At 45.7% G+C, this 19695-nt stretch overlaps 1 protein-coding gene across 1 annotated transcript; it reads right to left on the minus strand.

Moving 5' to 3' along the window:
• Positions 1-18312: 18312 nt before the first annotated feature.
• On the minus strand, positions 18313-19353 carry LOC122731766 (mas-related G-protein coupled receptor member X1-like). The gene has a single exon (XM_043972042.1). It carries the CDS (start codon positions 19351-19353, stop codon positions 18313-18315), a length of 1041 nt encoding a protein of 346 aa, XP_043827977.1.
• Between the last annotated feature and the right edge of the window lie 342 nt (positions 19354-19695).

Here is a 19695-nt window from a genome sequence, read left to right on the forward strand (position 1 = left end):
GTATTCCCCAGAGGGTACAGATGGTGGAGAAAGGGAAAGGGAGGATTCTTCTAGGGTCCTGTGCTTGCCCCTTGGGTCCAGCTACAGCTATAGCCACATTGCCTTCTTTTCTCCTGCACCCCTTACCATTGCTTTGGAAGACAGATGGCCTTTTATGTTTTCTATTTGGAAGGAAGATGAATTTTAAGGCTGAGGGCCCCTAGATTTGATGAGGGAGTTGGCACTTGGGACCAGCTAATGGAGAGAGACAGTCCTATTGGAGCACACACTCTCTGGGTTAACTCTGTCTGCAATGTAGACATGAATATGTCTATGGTGCTCCTCAGTGTGGAATTCCACCCCACCCCCAGCCCTGATCATTCCCAGACTTAAGGAATGTTACATTTTTAGCTAGACCAGACAGGCTTCCTATTATGAGCCAGAGGAGAAGGAGGGATGGGCTATTCTTACCTATTACAAGCACACTGGTTCATTCTCTCCACTTAAGGAGGGGTTACCACATGGGCTTTCATCCTGGACTTGCCTAGTCTCACAGCTATCAGAGAGGCTGGGTCAAAGGCAGGAAGAATGGAACCACTGAAGAAAAGTCAACCATTGTTCTAGGGTGGGCATGTGCTCCTTCACCTCCCCTGCTCCCTCCTTTTTTACCACCCCTCCAGGAACCCAACCTGGATCAAGCTTGAGGATCAGTGGTCCAGCCACACACACTGTGTCTGCAGCAGTGGTCCAACAACAGGTCACAGTGAGGGATTGGGTGTACTCCCCTCCCTGGCCTCAGCTCAGATGAAGGGGGGCCTGAGGAAGCCTTTGGCCCCTCTGCTCTCAGGACCTTCACCTCTGTTCTGCCTATCAAACAGAAGTTCAATGAGTGGGCTGCATTCCAATGAGAAGTCTGAAGATGTGGACTCTTCATTCATACTAAAATAAAGAACACCAAGTGGCCCTTCCCCACCCCATAGACTCACCATGCCCCAGTAATCTGTTCATATCCCATAGCACCTACTTTGTAACTGTAGTCCCATCTCCATGCTCCCTCCATTTGGACTTTGAGTGCCTTGACATGTGAACAATTGGTTCCTAATTCAGTGTAAAAAAATCACAGATTTGGAGGAGAGTGCATGGAAGCTGGGTCAGCAACCCAACCTTACTATTGATTATCCAAATAAACTTCATACTTGATCACACCAGTCCATCTTTGACTTTAATACTCTTGGTGATGGAGTTTTCATTCACTTCCCCGGAAAGGAATTGGGTTCAAAGACCTCTAACACCTTTTCCATCTTTAAATTTATATTCCTCTGATCAATTCCTGGCCATTTAATTCCCAAGAAGATCTCGTCATGATGTCTCCATGACTTTTCCAGTTGGGATATTTTTTTCTGCCTCCTGGGGAATCCTTTGGGGGTAGTGCTATCTTTTGATGCCAGAGTTTTTCACATTTTTTATAATCAAAGACCTTCATTAGTCTGGTGAAGTCTTTGGACCCCTTCTTGGAATGATGCTTTAAAATATATAAGATTGATAAGGAAAGACATTTTATTTTTTAATTTTTTTAATTAATAAAGTATTTTATTTTTTCCCCATTACATGTAAAGATAGTTCTCAACTTTTGTTTATACAAGCTTTCCAATTTCAGATTTTTCTCCCTCCCTCCCCTCCCTCCCCCCTCCCTTAGACAGCAGGTAATCTGATATAGGTTACACACACACACACACACACACACACACACACACACACATAATAACATTAAACATATTTCTGCATTAGTCATGTTATAAGAGAACAATCAGAGCGATGATGAAAAACTTCAAAATAGAAAAACATCAGCACCAAAAACAAAAGAAATAGTATGGTTCATTCAGCATCTATACTCCACAGTTCTTTTTTTCCCCTGGATTTGGAGATCCTCTTCTATCATGAGTTCCTTGGGACTCTTCTGTACCATTGCACTGGTGAGAAGAATCTAGTCCATCACAGTAAATCAACACTCAACGTTGATGATACTGTGTACAATGTTCAGGAAAGACATTTTATTAAAAGCCAGTTATTAAAGTATTCATTAAACCCAAACAACAAAGTCACAGACCCCTAATTCAGAAGCCCTGCTCTAATGGCTCTCTCTCCCCTCCTCAATTCTGACAGGTCAGGTGTGGAAGGCCTGTAAGCCCAAAGGAGAGGCTCAGGGTTGGGTTTGGGAGTTGGGCTGTTAGATATGTATTAGAGTCCAAGGCCACTGACTTTCCCGATTGTTCCAGTGCCCACACTATTTGACACCATTTACTGCTCTGACATCCTTGTGGTATAATAAGAGATCACTGAAGGCCCCCACATACTGAAGTTCTCCATGGTGAATTTAGGGGAGGACGTGGACCATAGCCAGGATGGGAAGGGTGAAGATCTGGACTGTTGGAGTACTTGTTATTCCATAAGCTGTTGAATTGATTGGTATTTCTGCTTGAGCTAATATTTCCCGAAGGTAATTAACTAATATGTATTTTAATCCGGCTTCAAGGAGAAGTCAATGGGTATATGATTTATTGGAGAGTTTTAGCCTTGATAAATGATCATGATGACTCACTACCTGGATTTACATGTTACAAGTTTCCAGGTCTGGGGAGATTTTATGATCCTTGGTGATTTTTGTTTCCGGTCACCAAGAAAGTATGTTCTTGACTGTCCTCCAGTTCTTTGCTCTCTTGGTCATTCTTGTGGAGACCAGGCCCTGTACCCCACAGTTCCTTGATTGCAAGCAGGTTCACCCTGGTCTTCTGCCCTTCTGTGACCCAACTCCTAATTTTCTTCCAGGACTCTTTCCTCCAGCTCCCCCCTCACCCAAACTCTGTAGTACTGCCTCCTGCTCCATTTAATAGACAGGAATTCCTCCTGATTGGTTTCCTCATTCTCTCCCCTCCCATCATAACCTAGACTTCTGGGATAAAGCCTTCCTAGGCATTGGAGTCCCATCCCCATGCCACTGTGATTCTTTGACAATGTCTGGTAGGGGGTATGTGAGGAATATACCAATAATTATAATATACAGCAATTCAGGGGAGGAACATAGAAAAATGAGAACAGAGAAGCATGTGAAGTTTGAAGGGGAAAAGCCATTGCTAACAGAGAATCAGAGAAGATGCCCTGGGGGAAGCAATATTAACTTTTGGCTTTAGGGGCAGGATGGAAGGATTTTCAGGCATATATGACCCAGCATAATAAGCAAAAATGTGTTCATAGTAAAAGTGTGACAGGATACACGCAGAACCTGGAGTATCAAATGCAAAATGTCCTATTTAAGGAATCCACTATTGGTGGAGTTGTGAATTAATCCAATCATTCTGGAGAGCAATTTGGAACTATGCCCAAAGGGCTATCAACCTATGTATATCCTTTGATCCAGCAATGCAGCTGCTGGAGCTATATCCCAAAGAGATTTTAAAAAGGAAAAAAAGGCCTATTTGTATAAAAATATTAATAATAGCTCCTTTTTTGTAATGACCAAGAGTTGGAAATCAAAGGGATTCCCATCCATTGGGGAATGACTAAACAAGCTGTAGTATATGATTATAATAGAATATTATTGTGTTATAAGAAATGACAAGCAGGATGATTTCAGAAAAACCTGGAAAGACTTATATGAGTTGATGCATAATGAAATGAGCAGAACCAGAACATTGTACACAGTCACAGCCACATTGTACAATGAAGAATTGTGGATGACCTAGCTCTTCTCAGCAATGTAAGGATCCAAGACATTCGGAAAGGACTAATGAGGAAGCAGACACCCACCTCCAGAGAAAGAGCTGACACAGACTGAAGCCGGCCCTTTCTCACTTTCTTCCTTTCACTTTTTTCTTTTATTGCTGTTTTCTTATATTCACACTTAGACTAATGTGGAAATGTTTTACCTAATTGAACATATATAACCTCTATCTGATTGCTCACCCCCCCAGGGAGGGAGGGAAGAATAGAATTTGGAGCCCCAAACTTTAAATAAAAATGTCCCCCAAGGCCCCATCTAGCATTCAAAGACCTTCAGAAGTTTTTTTTGTTTGTTTTTGTTTTTGTTTTTGCAGGGCAATGAGGGTTAAGTGACTTGCCCAGGGTCACACAGCTAGTTAAGTGTCAAGTGTCTGAGGCTGGATTTGAACTCAGGCCCTCCTGAATCCAAGGCCAGTGCTTTATCCACTGCACCACCTAGCTGCCCCCAAAGACCTTCAGAAGTAACGAGTCTTCTCATGCCTTCTTCCTAACACATGCTTTTCCATCCAGTGCCACTGCCTCCAGCTGTTCCATGAGCAAGACCCTCCATCTCCCAGCTCTGGCCATTGTCTCAGCTTGTCCCTCTTGCCCAGATCACTCTCCCTCCTCATCTCTGCCTATGGTCTTCCCTTGCTTTCCCTAAGTGTCCACTAAAGCCCCATGCTCTGCAGGAAGCCTTTCTCAACCCTTCCCATTCAAATACCTTCCCTCTTCTATTTATCTGCTATATAGCCAATATATAGCGTGTGTGTGTGTGTGTGTGTGTGTGTGTGTGTGTATTTGTTGGCTTCTTTTCTTCCCCCATTAGATTGTGAGTTCTTTGAGACTAGGACTGTCTTTTGCCTCTTTTTTGCATAACCAGAGCTTAGCACAGGGCTTGGCACATAATATACCCTTAATAAGTTGATTCATTTGATTGAGTACAGAGTGTGTGAAGTAGAGTGAAATTGAGATGGGTCAGGATGGTGCCTGGTTGTGGAGAGCCTTGAATTTCTTTACTCATATTGAGATGGGCAATGTGACCATGTGTCTGCAGAGCTCCCATGAAAAGTCTGATAATGACTTGGGGCAGAGGTGGGGGAGATCCAATGCCAAGACTGTATCAAGACAATCATTTTGAAGGGTCAGCCAGAAATTGCTGCCTGTGAGCCCTTTGAAGGGAAGAACTCTTCAGTAAAAGCTTTTTCCTTTCTTGCTCTCCTGCCAAATGGGGACAGGATCTCCCTGGAGGAGGAAAGTTTGCTTCTTTCAGGACTGCATCTTAGGACAATCATGCTGCCTCCCCATTCGAGTCTGGGCTACAGGAAGGACCTTTTAATTTATCCACCAGCCTGGCTGGTGGTTTAGCACTTCTCCTGTCTCTAACAAACCCTATCTTGCATTAACTTCCTCTCTTGGCTGCCCCACCCCAGTCCTATGAGGTCATCCCAGCATGACTAATGAAAGTAAGGCCTTTACTTATTTTGGGGGGAGGGGGTGACTTGCTCAGGATCACACAGCTAGTAAGTGTCAAATGTCTGAGGTCAGAACTGAACTCAGGTCCTCCTGAATCCAGGGACAGTGCTTTATCCATTGTACCACCTAGCTGCCCCCAACCTTTACTTTTAAGCTGAATTAATGGCAATATTAGCCAACATTTATATGGTAATCAATGGTTTTGAAATTATATGTATACATGCATGTATACATATCATTCATGTACACACACACACACACACACACACACATATATAAAACTCTTAATTGCCCAAACCCTTGAATGTAACAGGGAGCCTGCTCTCAGTCCCCTGCATGCCCAGCTATCTGCCTTAAGGGGCACAATGCCACCTGCTGAACCCTCCCCTTTCTCCTCAGGGCTCAGGGCTAAGAACAATATGGCATCTGAAGACTGGAGTCCTTCTATCTTAAAGATGTCCCATCTTCCTCTGGTTTGGAATGGAAAAGACCTCAGTCCCAGCCCATTTCAGTATTCCAGTGAGGGATTTCTCCCCTTTTACCTCTTCACACACACATGGCAAGAGACAGCTGGGGTGGGTGCGATGATGTCTGCACAGTGCTCTGGAATCCACCTTCATACACTTACTAGCCATGTGACCCTAGAAAAATGGCTTCACTCAGTTTCCTCATCTCCAACACGAAGATAAAGCTGCTCCCAGGGCTGTTGTAAGGAGGTAAGGAGATCAGATTGAAAGCACTTTGCAGACCTTATAGGGCTATCTATGCAAATGCTGGCTTCTGTTACTGTTAAGAGACACTCAGCTTAGTGGGGAAAAGGCCAAACTTGGGAGTCCCAAGGCCTGGTTCAATCCCAGGAGGGCTGACTGCGTGACCTGGAGCAAACTGAAAGGACTGGACTCCATGACCTTTAAGGTCCCTTCTAGAAATAATGCCTGGGGGGGGGGGGACGAGGCGGCTCATACCCTTTGGCTTTCAGCGACAGGGGTTTTGAGGGCCAGTGGAGAGGAACCAAGGGAGACCTAGCCTGGAGCTGAGCCCAGCTCCACCAGTATTTCCTTAACCACATTTCCAATGTGTCTTTGTTTTGTTTTGTTTTTGTGGGCAGGGCAATGAGGGTAAAGGGACTTGCCCAGAGTCACACAGCTAGTAAGTGTCAAGTGGCTGAGGCCAGATTTGAACTCAGATCCTCCCGAATCCAGGGCCAGTGCTTTATCCACTGTGCCACCTAGCTGCCCCCTCCAATGTGTCTTTCTAAATCATTTTCTGTACAAGGATTTTGAGGACAGTGGAAAAGTGATTGTTTCCATTTTACAGGAGGGAATTCACAGGCTCACAGGAAGGACTGCGAGAGACCTAGGCTCATCTACAGAAGAGGCCTAACTTCTGGGTTGGACGTGTTTACCTGGTCTGGTGGAAGGGACTTTGGAGACAGCAGAAGATCCACTGCCACTGTGTGACTTCAGCTCCCTGGGCCTGTTTCCCAAGGCTTACTCAAGGCCACCTAATTGTGGGCTCAAGCCCAAGATCAGACCACAGTCTGCTCACTCTAAATAGAGATTCAGCCACAGGCACAGATGTGGAGTTGGGGGTGGGACCCTTCACTCTGAGGGGTGCTCCCAACCCTCTGTGACCAAACACAATCCTATGTGCAAAGGACACAGAGAAAGGCACTCCCCAGACCCTACCCTCAGGGAGCTCTCAGTCTAAGTTTGCCTTTCTCTAATCAATAGAGATTTGGAGCATTTTTCCATATGACTGTAGACAGCTTTGATTTCTTCTTCTGAAAACTGCCTGTTCATATACTTTGATCATGTATCACTTAGGGACTGGCTCTTATTTATATAAATTTGAACCAGTTCCATATAGATTTAAGAAATGAGGTCATTATTAGATGTTATTTCATTCATTATGATACTTTTTGTAACAATGTAGTTTTTCCTGCTTATTCCTTTTAATTAAGTTTATTGATTTTCATTGTCTGTGCTCCTCTACTCCACCATCTTGGCTCTGCCTCTTTTAATTAAGTTTATTGATTTTCATTGTCTGAGATCATGATGAATCCTAAGGTAGGATCTTAGGTCTAGAGATAGAAGAATGTCAGAGGCTACCTGGGACTCCCCCATCACTTAAAAATGAGGATACTTTCCAAAATGCTTTGCTTTATCAGGCAAAGAGGATAGATAATACTTCTACATCAATGCTTTTATCTTGGTTTCCAGCTCTTCTGGTGTTCAGAGGCCTCCAGAGAACAAGATGGAAATGGCCCATTATCTGGACTACACACCCTTTTCTCTCCATCTTTGAGTGCCTCTCAAAATCCTCTTTCCTTCATCTTAATTGAAAGAGTTTTCTATGTACCCCCAAGTGCATTATCCCAGACTCTTTCCTCTCACAGAACTTTTAAGTGCAATGGGACAAATTCTCCCTGCTGCTGGCTCCATTCTCCTTGGGGGTCCTGAGAAGATCCTCTCTTCCTTACTATGGATCCTGATATGAGGAGGAGCCCTGCCTTCCTTAGTTCTATCCTGTCTCTGTAGGGAAAACAAAAGAAAACAAAACAAAGCAAAACAAATGAAAACTAGCATGTGTAGCATTGTATCTGTCTCCCACACCAGAAACAAAAGCAAGGGCACACGTTTATTGATATCCATTGTAACAAATGGGAACATCCTTTCACTTCCCTTAGGTTATTGGTTCCTGATTCTGGCCTCTTTGAAGAGGACATATTTCGATATCTGTTTATATTGGCAGAGGTAGAGGCTGTTGTGGGGAAAGCTTTTGCCTTCTCAGACCTGTCTGAAGAAGAAGCAGGGCCCAGAACAAATATTCAAATATACTATGGGGCACTATGACAGTGTATAAAGATGAAATCTGGTTATTTTGAGCATGGAAGGTATGGGAGATGGTGCTGCAGTCTACAGGGTATATTGCTAGCACCCAGCTGTGGCATGACAATATGGTTAACTGATAATCATACTTCTCATGATGATTTATGTTGTTTGTTTGTTGTTGTTGTTGAGTTGTTTCAGTCATGCCAACCCTCTTTGACTCTGGGGTTTTCTTGGCAAAGATACTGGAGTAGTTTAATATTTCTTTTCTTAGCTCATTTTACTTTGTTTTGTTTTGTTTTATTTTATTTTATATTTTTTGTAGATGAAGCACTGAGGTAAACAGGATAAAGTGATTTGCCCAGGATCACACAGCCAGTAAGTGTCTAAGGCTTCCTTTGAACTCAGGTTCTCCTGACTCCAGGGCCAATGATCTATCTGTTGCACCACCTAGTTTGTGCATGTCTGTTAAGACTTATTAATTTAGAATCATAGAACTTCAGAATTAGATAGGATTTATTGCCTAATCCTTCCTCTACCCAAGGATTCCCTCTACAGGGTTGTCTTCTAGTCCTAAGGTCTTCTAGTGGTGGGAAGCTCATTACTTTTTCAGGTAACCCCAATTTCACTTTGAAACAACTCAATAGTCAATAAGTTGTCAATACACATTTATTAAATATCCACTATGTGTTAGGCACTGTGATAAAGTGCTAGGGATACAATAGGAAAAAGAAAGACAGTCTCTTCCCTCCAAAAGCTTAAAATCTAATGAAAGAAGACAAGCCACAAAAGGAAACTAAAAGGGGGAGGAGGGAATGTTACCTGTTGTGGAGAAGACAGGGAAGTCTCAAAGGAGTCCATGCAGGTGGGAAATGAAGTGATGTCTAACCTAAGCCCCTTCCTCCATTGGAAGTTCTGGAATTCATGGCTTGTCCCTCTAATCAGCAGGATAGAGGATGGAGAAGAGGTGGGGATGTCAAGGCTGCTTTAATCTTGTCGATGATGAGGCTTCTGAGGCATGGTAAAGAAACCCCAAAAGTCCCAGTGTACTGCAGCCGGGTCAAAACAAGCCTCACTAGTTAGTATTTGCCCCAGGAAATGAATCACGTCCAGTGAGGTCTATCATTTCTCTTCTATTTTGTCTATCCCCCACTTTCAAGTTTTGTTTTCATCTGCCTTGGTCTCTCTGGGCTCTCTGGAACAGAGTTCACAGCCCAAGGAGGGAAAGTAAAGCTCTTCAACCTCTCTTTGGACTCCATTCTCTCTGCAAAGAACAATCATCTTTGGCCTGGAAATCACAGAACAGGAATGACTAACAGGGAGCAGAAACACAAATAAAGAAAGAAAGGAGAACACCCCACTGCCACAGCTGAATTCAAGTGAAATCAATTTATTACATGTAAAGGTCCTGTCCCAAGTATTTAACACAGTCAGGCAACAAGCCTAGGTGGAAATTCAGCCAACAAGTATGGACCTTTGCACATAACTCAACTGAATTTAAATGAGAAGACACAGTCCTTTGGATGATCCCTAGATCCCTGAGGATGGAAGAAGCAGACATCCAGCGCATGTAGATGTTATCCTACTGGCTCCAAAGGAGGGGCTCCCTACTTGATGAATCTCCCAAAGTTGAACAATACTGAAACCATTTTTCCCCCTTGACAAAATATTTTGAGTCATGAGTGGGCATATTGAAAGTGATATTAAAAAAAGAAAAAAAGTAAAGAATTCAGGGGGAGAACAGAGTAGATGTTCCCTCAGGGGTAGGCACCTTAGTCAAGTTCACCTTTCCCATCATCCTCCTTGAGAGCATCGTTACCACAGGCAGTGCCTTTTACCCTCACCTCATAAAGGCTTGATTTCTCTTGTGTTCTAGGTTTAGGGACCACTCCTTAGCATTTTTCTAGGTCTTTCTTAGGACAGGCTTGAGAACAGACAGTTTTTGGTTCTTCAATCTTAGGAGTGATGTCTAATTGTCTTTTCTCAGGAAGCCAAGACTAGAATCAGATACTGCACCTAAATGAGTGAGGACATTCTAATATTGCATGTGGTTTACCCCTGGTTCTCTTTAGGGAATACAGTTATATGGGGAAATATGAGTATATCTCCCTCAGTTGCATGTTGGTGTTGGTCTATGGGGCCATCCCATGGAGCCTGCACAGGGCTGTCCTTCCCTGTTCAGGTTGCTCAGGCCACATGGACATTTTGTGGCTTGCCTACTAGAATAGAAGGTGTTCTGTGGAAGGGTCAGGTAGGTGGGCTTTGGCATGAGTTTAAAGGAGAGGCTTCTACATCAGCCTTTTTTTCCTTTGATTCTCTGTGGGAAACATGCATCTCCAATATTTTCAGTGAGGGATGAGGAAGGAATGACCACAGCTTCATCATGGTTGTGCCCATGTGACAGCTGATACAAGGGGGCTTGGGTGGGTAGACTTGGGCCTGGTTGCCTGATGCCTTTTCTGCTTCTATCAGGTTGAATCAATACACATTTATTAAGTGTTTACTGTGTGCCAGGCACTGGGCTAAGCACTAGGAATAGAAATAGAGGCAAAAAGAAAGACTATCCCTGCCACCAGGATCTTACCTTCTATACCACCCCAGGCTTCAGGTCTTTCTTGCTGCTGTTTTCAGAGCCAGCTCTGGGTGTCTATAGGTTTTCAGTGCCCCAAAGTGGTATTAAACAAGGATAGGTAGATCTTTACTATTCTGGTCTTTACCTAGGAAGGGGCCTTGTGCCCTTATAGACTAGCCCTCCTGGACTATGATCAGGTCTTCTGCTCCCCTGTAGCTTCTCTGTCTTGGAATTGAGACTAGGCTCCCTATTCCCCTGAGAGTGACCACAGGTGCTCCTCTCCACCCTTGAACTACAACCTGGGCCCCTGCTCCCCTGAGGCCACACAGGCTATCACTTCTTCTGGTCCTAAGACTGCAACCCAGACCTGCATCCTGATGCAACAAGATCCTGAATGCAGAGCTGGCAAAGTGCAGTGCCCTGCAATCTTCTTCTGACGAGTTGTCTGACCCCCCTCCCACCATACAGACTGAGGAGTTCCCAAAGCCACTGCCATCTCCAGTGGAGCCACTGCCAAGGCACAGCCTGTGCTGTGCTCCCAGGGCCCACCAACCCTCTGGTGAGACAGACCTTGCCTAATGACCTCCTAGTCCTGGGATGGAAAATTATTTCACCTACCTTTATTAGTTCTGCTGCTCCAGAATTTGATTTGAGGTGCTATTTTAGAGTTGTTTGCACGGGAATTTGGGAGACCTCGGCTGAGTGCTCCTCTACTCCACCATCTTGGCTCTGCCTCTCCCAGTCATAGTTCTTAATGGTAAACTATAAAGCCCGACCAGAGACCAGAACTCCTACCCACATTCATTTTAAGTATTTTAAGTAATGGGGGGGAGGGTACTTTAAGTATCTCAGAAAAAGAAAAAAATCAATAGGATAGGAATTTACACTTGCACTTGCACAATAGCTCAATGAAAGGAAGAGTGGATTGATGGTACATGGTTCTATTATCATTAAGATGCAGTGAAACAAAAAGACTTTGATAGACACTCCAGTGTGAAGAGAAAGGCGGGTGCAGTTCTGCTAATGGGCCATTTCAATCCTAGCTCTTCCTGTGACTCCAAATGCAGGAAGGTGTGGAAACAGTGATGAGAGCATTCATGTAAAATCCCCCTTTGCTCTCTTTGCCTTATATTGGAGATCACTGGGAAGTCAGTCTCTGGAGTTTGATTTTTGGGAAATAACTAACCTTGATACTTAAAGTCAAATCAAATCTTTCCTTGTTTGGGGATCAATCATGAAAGAACTGAGGAGGAACCTACCCTAGGCCATGTTGGTTGGTTGTTTTCCTTTGTTCCTGAAGAGGACCCAAATGACATCACTATGTGGGGGTCCAGGTACAGTGTTAATACTAAGGGGAAAGGAAAAAATACACCCCAATAAAGTCATCACAAAGACAAAAGAGGAAATGTAGATGGGAGCAAAGGCTGGAAACTCTGTCTTTTTCTGTACCCACCCTTCTTCCGTGATCTTCTGGTAGTTCTGTGTCTCAGTTCACCACAATCTGATCCTGGTTCTAGGTGATGCTGCATCTTGGCAGTTCACTATGGGCTTCACAAGGCAAGGTGGCAATGGTGAGCCACTGAGCCTAGGAAGCAGTGCCAGGAACATCAGACGCAGACCGAACGATGCCTCCTCCAACACAGGCACAACGTGTGCTTCTGCTGTCAGGTGGTGCCAATGAGCAGGTGCAACACTTGAGACATCAGGGCCCTAACATAGATGGCAGCACATCCAGAACTGTCACTAATTCTTCATTACACCTCAAGATCATCTGTAGTAAGGTGACTAAGGTTAGAAGCCCTTCCAGGACCTAAGTCAATATGAAGAAGTTCTCAATCCTGCCAATGACTCCTGTAGAGCCACATCAGGGTAATGATGCCACTTTAGCCACTTGGTACCTCTGCCAGAGGGACTGTCCCCTTCATGCACTGGACTCATTATTCAGACCCTTTCTTCCTCACTCACTTCCATCTGAGGACTCAGAATTATTACCAAGTTACATAGGAAATACTCTTTCTTCCAAGTAAGTACACATTCTCATAGTTCCACAGCAACATTTTTTACTTCCCCTATGCTGGTAGAATGAAGAGAGAGATTGGAGGCTTCCTGTACAAGAAGGGATTTTTATTTTATTTTATTTTATTTTGTTTTTCTTTTCTTTCTTTTTTTGTTTTACAAGGAGGGATTTTAACTGGGACTTGAAGAAAACCAGGGAACCCTGGAGGTAGACAGGAGAAGTGGGAACACTTCACACGGGGTGGATGGCTGGAGTCGATGCCCAGAGCCAAGATAGGGTCTTGTTCAGGGAAAAGGCAGGAGGCTGCAGTCACTGCATTGAAGAGTATATATGTAAGGATGTGTAAGGACTAAAAAGACCAGAGTGGTGGGTTTGGGTGAGCAGACTATGAAGGACTTTGGACGTCTGTGTACTTTACATTTGACCCTGGAAATGACAGGGAGTCACTGGGAGTTTGTTGAGGAGGGGGCAGGGCATAATTAAGTCTGTGCTTTAGAAGAATGGCCTTGTTAGAGGCAGAAGCAAAGACAGAGAAGGCAGCAGGCCCTGGCAGTACCTCAGGCGTGGCACAGAGGCAGTGCCCAGTCAGAGAGGCACGCTGCTGGCACGGCAGTGGGAAGCTTGCCAAACTTTAAGATCAATGATTCCTCATAGACTAGGTCTTTTATGTGCAGTGACCAAGAAACCATGTTGGGGCTTGAGCCCCAGAACCCCAGACCAGTCAAATCCCTGCCAGCAAGCCCAACCTACAGGGAAGAGGTGAGGTTGCTCCTGCCACCATAGTGCATTCATCGCTACCTTGTCTCTGTCATAATTGGGGAGATACACGGGGCAGGTTCTCACATCCCTGGCATTGTCCCTTGAACCAAGACCATCAGCTACTCTAGGGCCTGGTCCCCAAATGAAAGGGCTTGAGATGGAAGCTTTACTTAGCAAGTTTACACTGGACACAGTAAAAATGTACGTGGGATTGGTGTAGGGAAAGGAAAGGCAAGTCCCCCCAACCTCCTCCTCTGATGGTGATGATGTGACGCAGATGCCACCCTGTGGTTGGAAGTAGACACAAAGGTACCACATAGTCTCCAGGAAAGGAGCTTTATGAGAAATTCTAACTCTTCTTGAGCATCAAAGACTAGACTCCATTATTTCTTCACACGTGGCATTTAGGAAGTCTGAATCTTGGGGGGAAGTGTGAAAGGTCTTAAAGCAAATAGACAGGTGTTTGGGGGGAGAAATAATTGTCTCCCTAAAATGCCCTCCAAAAGTGCCTCAAACTATCTCATCAGGAAGCCATATGGACCAGCTAGACCCTTTCCTTCAGTTGACAAAAACAATCTGGCCTCAGAACTATTTTCCCAAAGTTACAGTCATTCAACCCTTTATGAAATTTAGGGTGACCTTAAATTCATTCAAACAAAAGCGAAATTTCATTGATTCCCAGACTGTTAGACCTTGAAGAACTTGGACATCACCTTCTTAATGCCCTTCCTTCTACAATGGAGGAAACTGAGGCCAAAGTGTATCAGAGCAAAAACCAATGCTCAGGTCTCCTGACTCTCAGGGCACTGTTCTCTTAGATAGGCTGCTGGACCTCATCCTCCCTCAGAGCTGTAGAGGCCTATCCAGAGAAGTGACCCCAGATGTCATGACTGAGAACCAGGAGCTGAGGAGGGAATGGGAACATTAGGTCTTGCTGGTGTAGACTATCTCTGAACTGATCTATCCATGGGGCTGTGTTCCTTCGAAAAGTCTGGAGGAATGCTGAAGCAAAATTGCCCAGGGTCAGGTAACAAGAGGGATCCTTAGGAATGAACAACTCTCTAGCAGAGGCCCAGGGACTGACTTCCTCTCCAGCCGTGGATCCAGGACACACATGCCCCCCTCCCCATACTCCTTTCTGCTTCCTCCCCACATGCCACCTGAACCTCAGTCCCTTGGAATCCCAGCTCAGTTGTTGGTGACCTCAATTTGCATGTCCTGGTTACATGTTCAGCCCAAATCCCAGCTTCCCCTTTTTGGTCACCATTTGAATGTGCTTCCATATTATTGCTTTGGTTTTGTCATCCATTTGTTTCAGGCTTGTCTTGTGGCTACCTTATCTCAGGTGCCTCTGACCTGCACCCTTGGGCTCATTTTTGTGGCTAAGTGTGCATTGTGGTCCTCCTTAGGGGTGCCTATTGTCCCTCATATGTCAACCCTCTCTCCTGCCCCCTGCATCCCTGAGAGGATTTGCTTTAAAACACAAAACACAAAACTTTACCCAAACACTAAACTAGCCAGATTACGTTATGTTCTATGGAGAAGCCTCCCCTCTGTATTCTGAAGGGACGAGTCAAACTCAAGAATTTTAATCCCACTCCTTGATCATATTAGGCATAATAATGATGGTGCTAATAACAAATGGCTTACATTTATATAGTGCCCATTGTGTGCCAGGAATTGGGCCAAGCGCTTTACAATTTTTATCTCATTTGATCCTCACAACAACCATGGGAGATAGGTGCTATTATTATCACTGTTTCACAGATAAGGAAACTGAGGCAAAAAGACTTACCCAGGTTCACACTGCCAGTGTCTGAAGCTAGATTTGAACTCAGGTCTTCCTGATTCCAGATCCAGAACTCTATCCACAGTACCACTTAGCTGTCTTAAATCTAAAGTTGTCCTTCAGTCATGGTATCAATTGATGTTATTTAAATGCCCCTTGTCTGTCTCAACTCAAGATAGCTACCAATATGCAATAAGAAGGATGTAAACAGAACCATCTGCAACTAAATGGCTGAGGCAGTAGATAAAGTGCCAGGCCTAGAGGTGGGAAACTCTGAGGTTAAATCTTGCCTCGGACATTTCTTATGTGACCCTGGGAAAATCATTTGCCTCTCTGCCTCAGTTTTCTCAACCATAAAATGAGGATAATAACACTTGCTTTGCAGGGTCACTGTATTAAACCGATATTTGTAAAGCTCAGCAGAGCCTGGTACTTGTAGAATACTAACACTCCCTTCTTTTCTGCATTAATTTGAGCTATGGAATTCAGAACTTAATAACATGGGTGAGGGCAGAGGAGGAGTGATGGTCATTGATCTTTGCTCACTTTAGGCAGAGCGCTTTACCGCTTACAAAAACTCCTTCTCCCTAATGATTCTGAGGTAGAACGTCCCAAACAGGCCAATCCAACAAGTATTTATGATGCACCTATTGTGGGCTAGGCACTGTGATATGCACTGGACATGCAAAGAAAGGCAAAAACATCATGTTGTGACCTAAAATAACTCATGGAAGTTGGGGAGAGAGAACTGAATAACTCAGTGGGAGGAGGGGGAGAGAACATGCAAACAACTATGGACAAACAAGATACAGACGGGCCAAAGTGGATTGGGGAAGATTGGGAAAGGCTTCCTGAAGAAGACTGAACTTTGTTTGAGTCACGAAGCAAGCCAAAGAAGCCAGGAGGCAGAGATGAACAGGGAGAGAGCTTCAGACATGGGAGGTAGCATGTGGAAATGCAGAGTTGGGAGGGTCTCGTTTGAGGGACAGCAAGAAAGCCAGTGTCACTGGATCAAAGAATCTGCAGAAACTGGAGAGGTAGGGAGGGCTTGGCCTGCTAAGCAGGGCATTTTGTCTTTGACCCTCAGAGCACAAGCAGCCATTGGAGTATTGGATAGGGGGAGGGGATGAACATCCTCAGTGTCACCTACTTAGCAAATGGCGAAACCTGGCACCAAACAGATTTTGTCCAGCTGGTGAGGTCTCTCTAACTGAAAGTCATCCAGTGGAAGCCTGAGGAGCACCTGTCAAATATGGGGGGGAGGGCATGCCTCTTCATAGATAGGTTGAATCTGAAGGCTTCTGAAGGCCCTTCCAACCCTGTAATTCTGCGCCTTTGATTCTAAGTCGGGTCAGGGACTTTTCTAGTAAAGATTGTGTGTATGTATGTTTGGGGAGGAGGGGAGAAAGGGAGGAGGGGGGAGGGGAGGAGGGGGGAAGGGGAGGAGGGGAGGGGAGGAGGAGGTGATATTCACCTTTCCTGAGGGGCCAAAATGCTTCTGAGTACTGCAGAAAGTCCATTTCTCATGATCATAATGACTAAAGGTAATTAATCACCTTGTATACACACAAGACATTCACATATGTCTGAATGAATGAACAAAAAATCATTTCTTAAGCACTTACTATGTCCAAAGGATTGCTCTCAACTGGAGGCACAAAGAGCGATGGCGTGTATAAGGTGATGCTTGAGCTGAGTTTGGAAGGAAAATGGAAATTCTTAGAAGAGGAGATGAGGATGGGAGGCTTGGTGTTGTCCAACGAAGGGGAATGAGAAATGGAGCGGCCTGCTGGGAGCACAAAGAACAGAAGGGAGGACAAACTGAGCCAGAGCTGACCAGCACTTCAGACACTTCCAGGCCAACCCCTTCATTTTGGTGAGATAGACAGTTATCCCTTCCATGTTGCAACTTTCCTCATCATGGTTTTGATGTATTATGTATCAGCAAAAGAACTTAAGTGGGATTTTGGGGGGAGTTTTATGGAAGGCTGGCAGATGACACAGAAAAGTTTAGAAACTCAGAAATGCATAAATATAGGATTGGATAATATTAGCATATTCTATCTTTTCACAAGACAATGATTCAGACTTTTCTGGTATGACGGGAGAGCCAAAACTTTTTATACAGATTTTCCAGCTCATGGGGGTGCTGAACCCCTAAACCCCATGATGTGGAAGGGATAACTGTAATTTGATTTAGTGGCTTTCCTGGGTCACAAAGATACTAAGCCCCATAGGTGAACTTTTTAACCCATATCCTCTGGCTCCAGAGACAGAGCTCTGTCCACCATGACAAGCAAGGCAACTTCAGAGGTAAATTAAGAGAGAAAATGCAGAGGTCTCAGTATAACCTGTTAACCTGAGGAGAATAAAAGTCCTAGTCTGTGTGGGTGGGGAGAAAAGCAGCACCCCCAAACATCCCTCCCTGACACAGCAGTCCCTGGGGAACTGGCCCATGGCTTTCTGCATCTGGCTTAGCCAAGGACATCCTATTTTCTCTGACTTCGTAGACAACTGAGGGGGGGGGCAGCACAGCGCTAATTTTGCCAGGAAGTCCATGATGATGAAGTCCTGCATGCCCTCTTTCTGGGACCAATAGGAAAGGAATCCTGGGGGAGGAGATGGTGGATGGTGTGGGTATGCCAACAAAGGTTAAGTTCATGTTGGGGGGCAGGGAGAGCACTGGGGAGGGAGACAGAAAGCCAAAGAGCAGAGCTGGGAATGAAAGGGGGGTGGGGAGAGAGAGAGCAGGATCCTCTGTGTAGTGGGAGGAGGAAAGCAGGGCAGAAAAAGGAGTCTGAAATTGGAGTTCTTCAGGAGGTTTGGGGATTAGGTGCCAGAGAAAAAAGACCGGTGAAATGCAGGAACCCTGTGTCCAGCCTTCTCCTCTCCGAGGCTGGGTGCCCAGTTGAGGGTTACTTTGGGATTAGGCACAGCCTCCGAGCTCATCACAGATGGAGTTCTTCACCTCACTTCCCAAGGAATCCCTGAAGCCTCCAGGACCAGGAACACTGCACCCTCCAGAGAAGAGATGTGGGGAGCTAGTATGAGGGAAATGCTGTCTCCTCTAAGCAGGCTAAGCCTCTAGTAGTTCTGGGGGGGGGGGGATACAGGGAAGGATGCCCAGGAAGGTTCACAGAGCAGCGTCCCCTCTCATGGCTTCCTCAGAAGTCCTGTCTGGTATCCTCAGAGACAGGGTGACATCCTCCCCGGACCCAGAGATTATTTCTGTTCCGTCCTCCAGCCCTTCCTCAGCCAGCAGGGTCCTCTGCAGAAGCACCCTCAGGGACTCCCCCTCTCTCCTTTGTTTGCAGCAGGCCACGAAGAAGTAGGTGAAAGGGTCCACGCTGTTTTCCAGACAGGACAGGAGGACATCAGTGTCATCTTCAATTCTAACAGTCACAGTGGTGGCTTCTCCACAGAATAAGGTAAAGCCAATTTCATCCATCAAACTCAGAACGTTCCCTTTACCAAGGACAAAGGGCAAACCGTTCAGCAGGAGCTCGAGGGTGATGAGGACCAGGAGGACCCGGAGGGTGGAGGCCTCGGGGCAGCGGCATCTCCGGCACAGGACACACAGCACCAGGATCAGGCTGACCAGATGCAGGGGCAGCCACAGGAGCCCACCTTCCATAAACTCTTCACAGGCCTCGGAAGAGGAGAGATGCTGACAAATGAAGTATCCGCTTGCACACGACAGGATGGTCAGAAACCATACGAAAGAGCACAGGATGGCGGAGGTGTGCTTGGGCCGCTTAGATCCGTAGCAGACAGGGCAGAGGACCGAGAGACAGTGCTCCGTGCTCATGGCCCCCAGGAGGTTCTCACTCGCGGAGTCACAAAATCCCGTGAGTATCAAAAATACCGAGTCTGGACGAAGTGGAAAAAGCAATTTCCCCATAATCGTCACAAAATGGAAGAACAGGAAGAGGAGATCTGCGGCGATCTTGTTGAGGATGTAGACAGCGAAGGGGCCTCTCTTAATTCGGAAGCCCAGGAGCCCCAGGGCAGTGCCATTTCCCAGCAACCCGCAGGAGATGGTGAGTACTGTGAGGAGGGGGAGAGAGACAGCGACAGCGGCTCGCTGAGCAGGGGTGTTCTCTGCCCACGATGTTGACGCCTCCGGCTCGTCATAATCCAGCTCTCCGGGCAACTGAGGGGAAGATAGATCCATTTCCCGGAAGTCTGCGCCGTCCTTCCTTGGACTCTCCTGCGAACACAAGGACAGGGAAATGCTGGGAGATCTTGGAACATGCCGCTCCCCCTTCTAGCTTCAGACCCCAGACACACTAGGCAGAGTAGGAGACACTCTGTGTGCCTTTCTTTGTATGTGCTCAGCATAGTACCTGGTGGATAGGAAGTTTTGAACAAATGATTGTTGATTGACTGACAGATCCTTGGGTTAGGAGACAGCTTTATCAGCACAGCTTTTTCTGCTCCTGCCCATGACCAAGACTGAGCTCCAACAAGCCTTCCCAGATTAGGGTGGTATGAGCTACTGAGGGTTCCCCCTATT

The sequence above is a fragment of the Dromiciops gliroides genome, chromosome 6 (genome assembly GCF_019393635.1).
Source record: "Dromiciops gliroides isolate mDroGli1 chromosome 6, mDroGli1.pri, whole genome shotgun sequence".
NCBI lineage: Eukaryota > Metazoa > Chordata > Mammalia > Microbiotheria > Microbiotheriidae > Dromiciops > Dromiciops gliroides.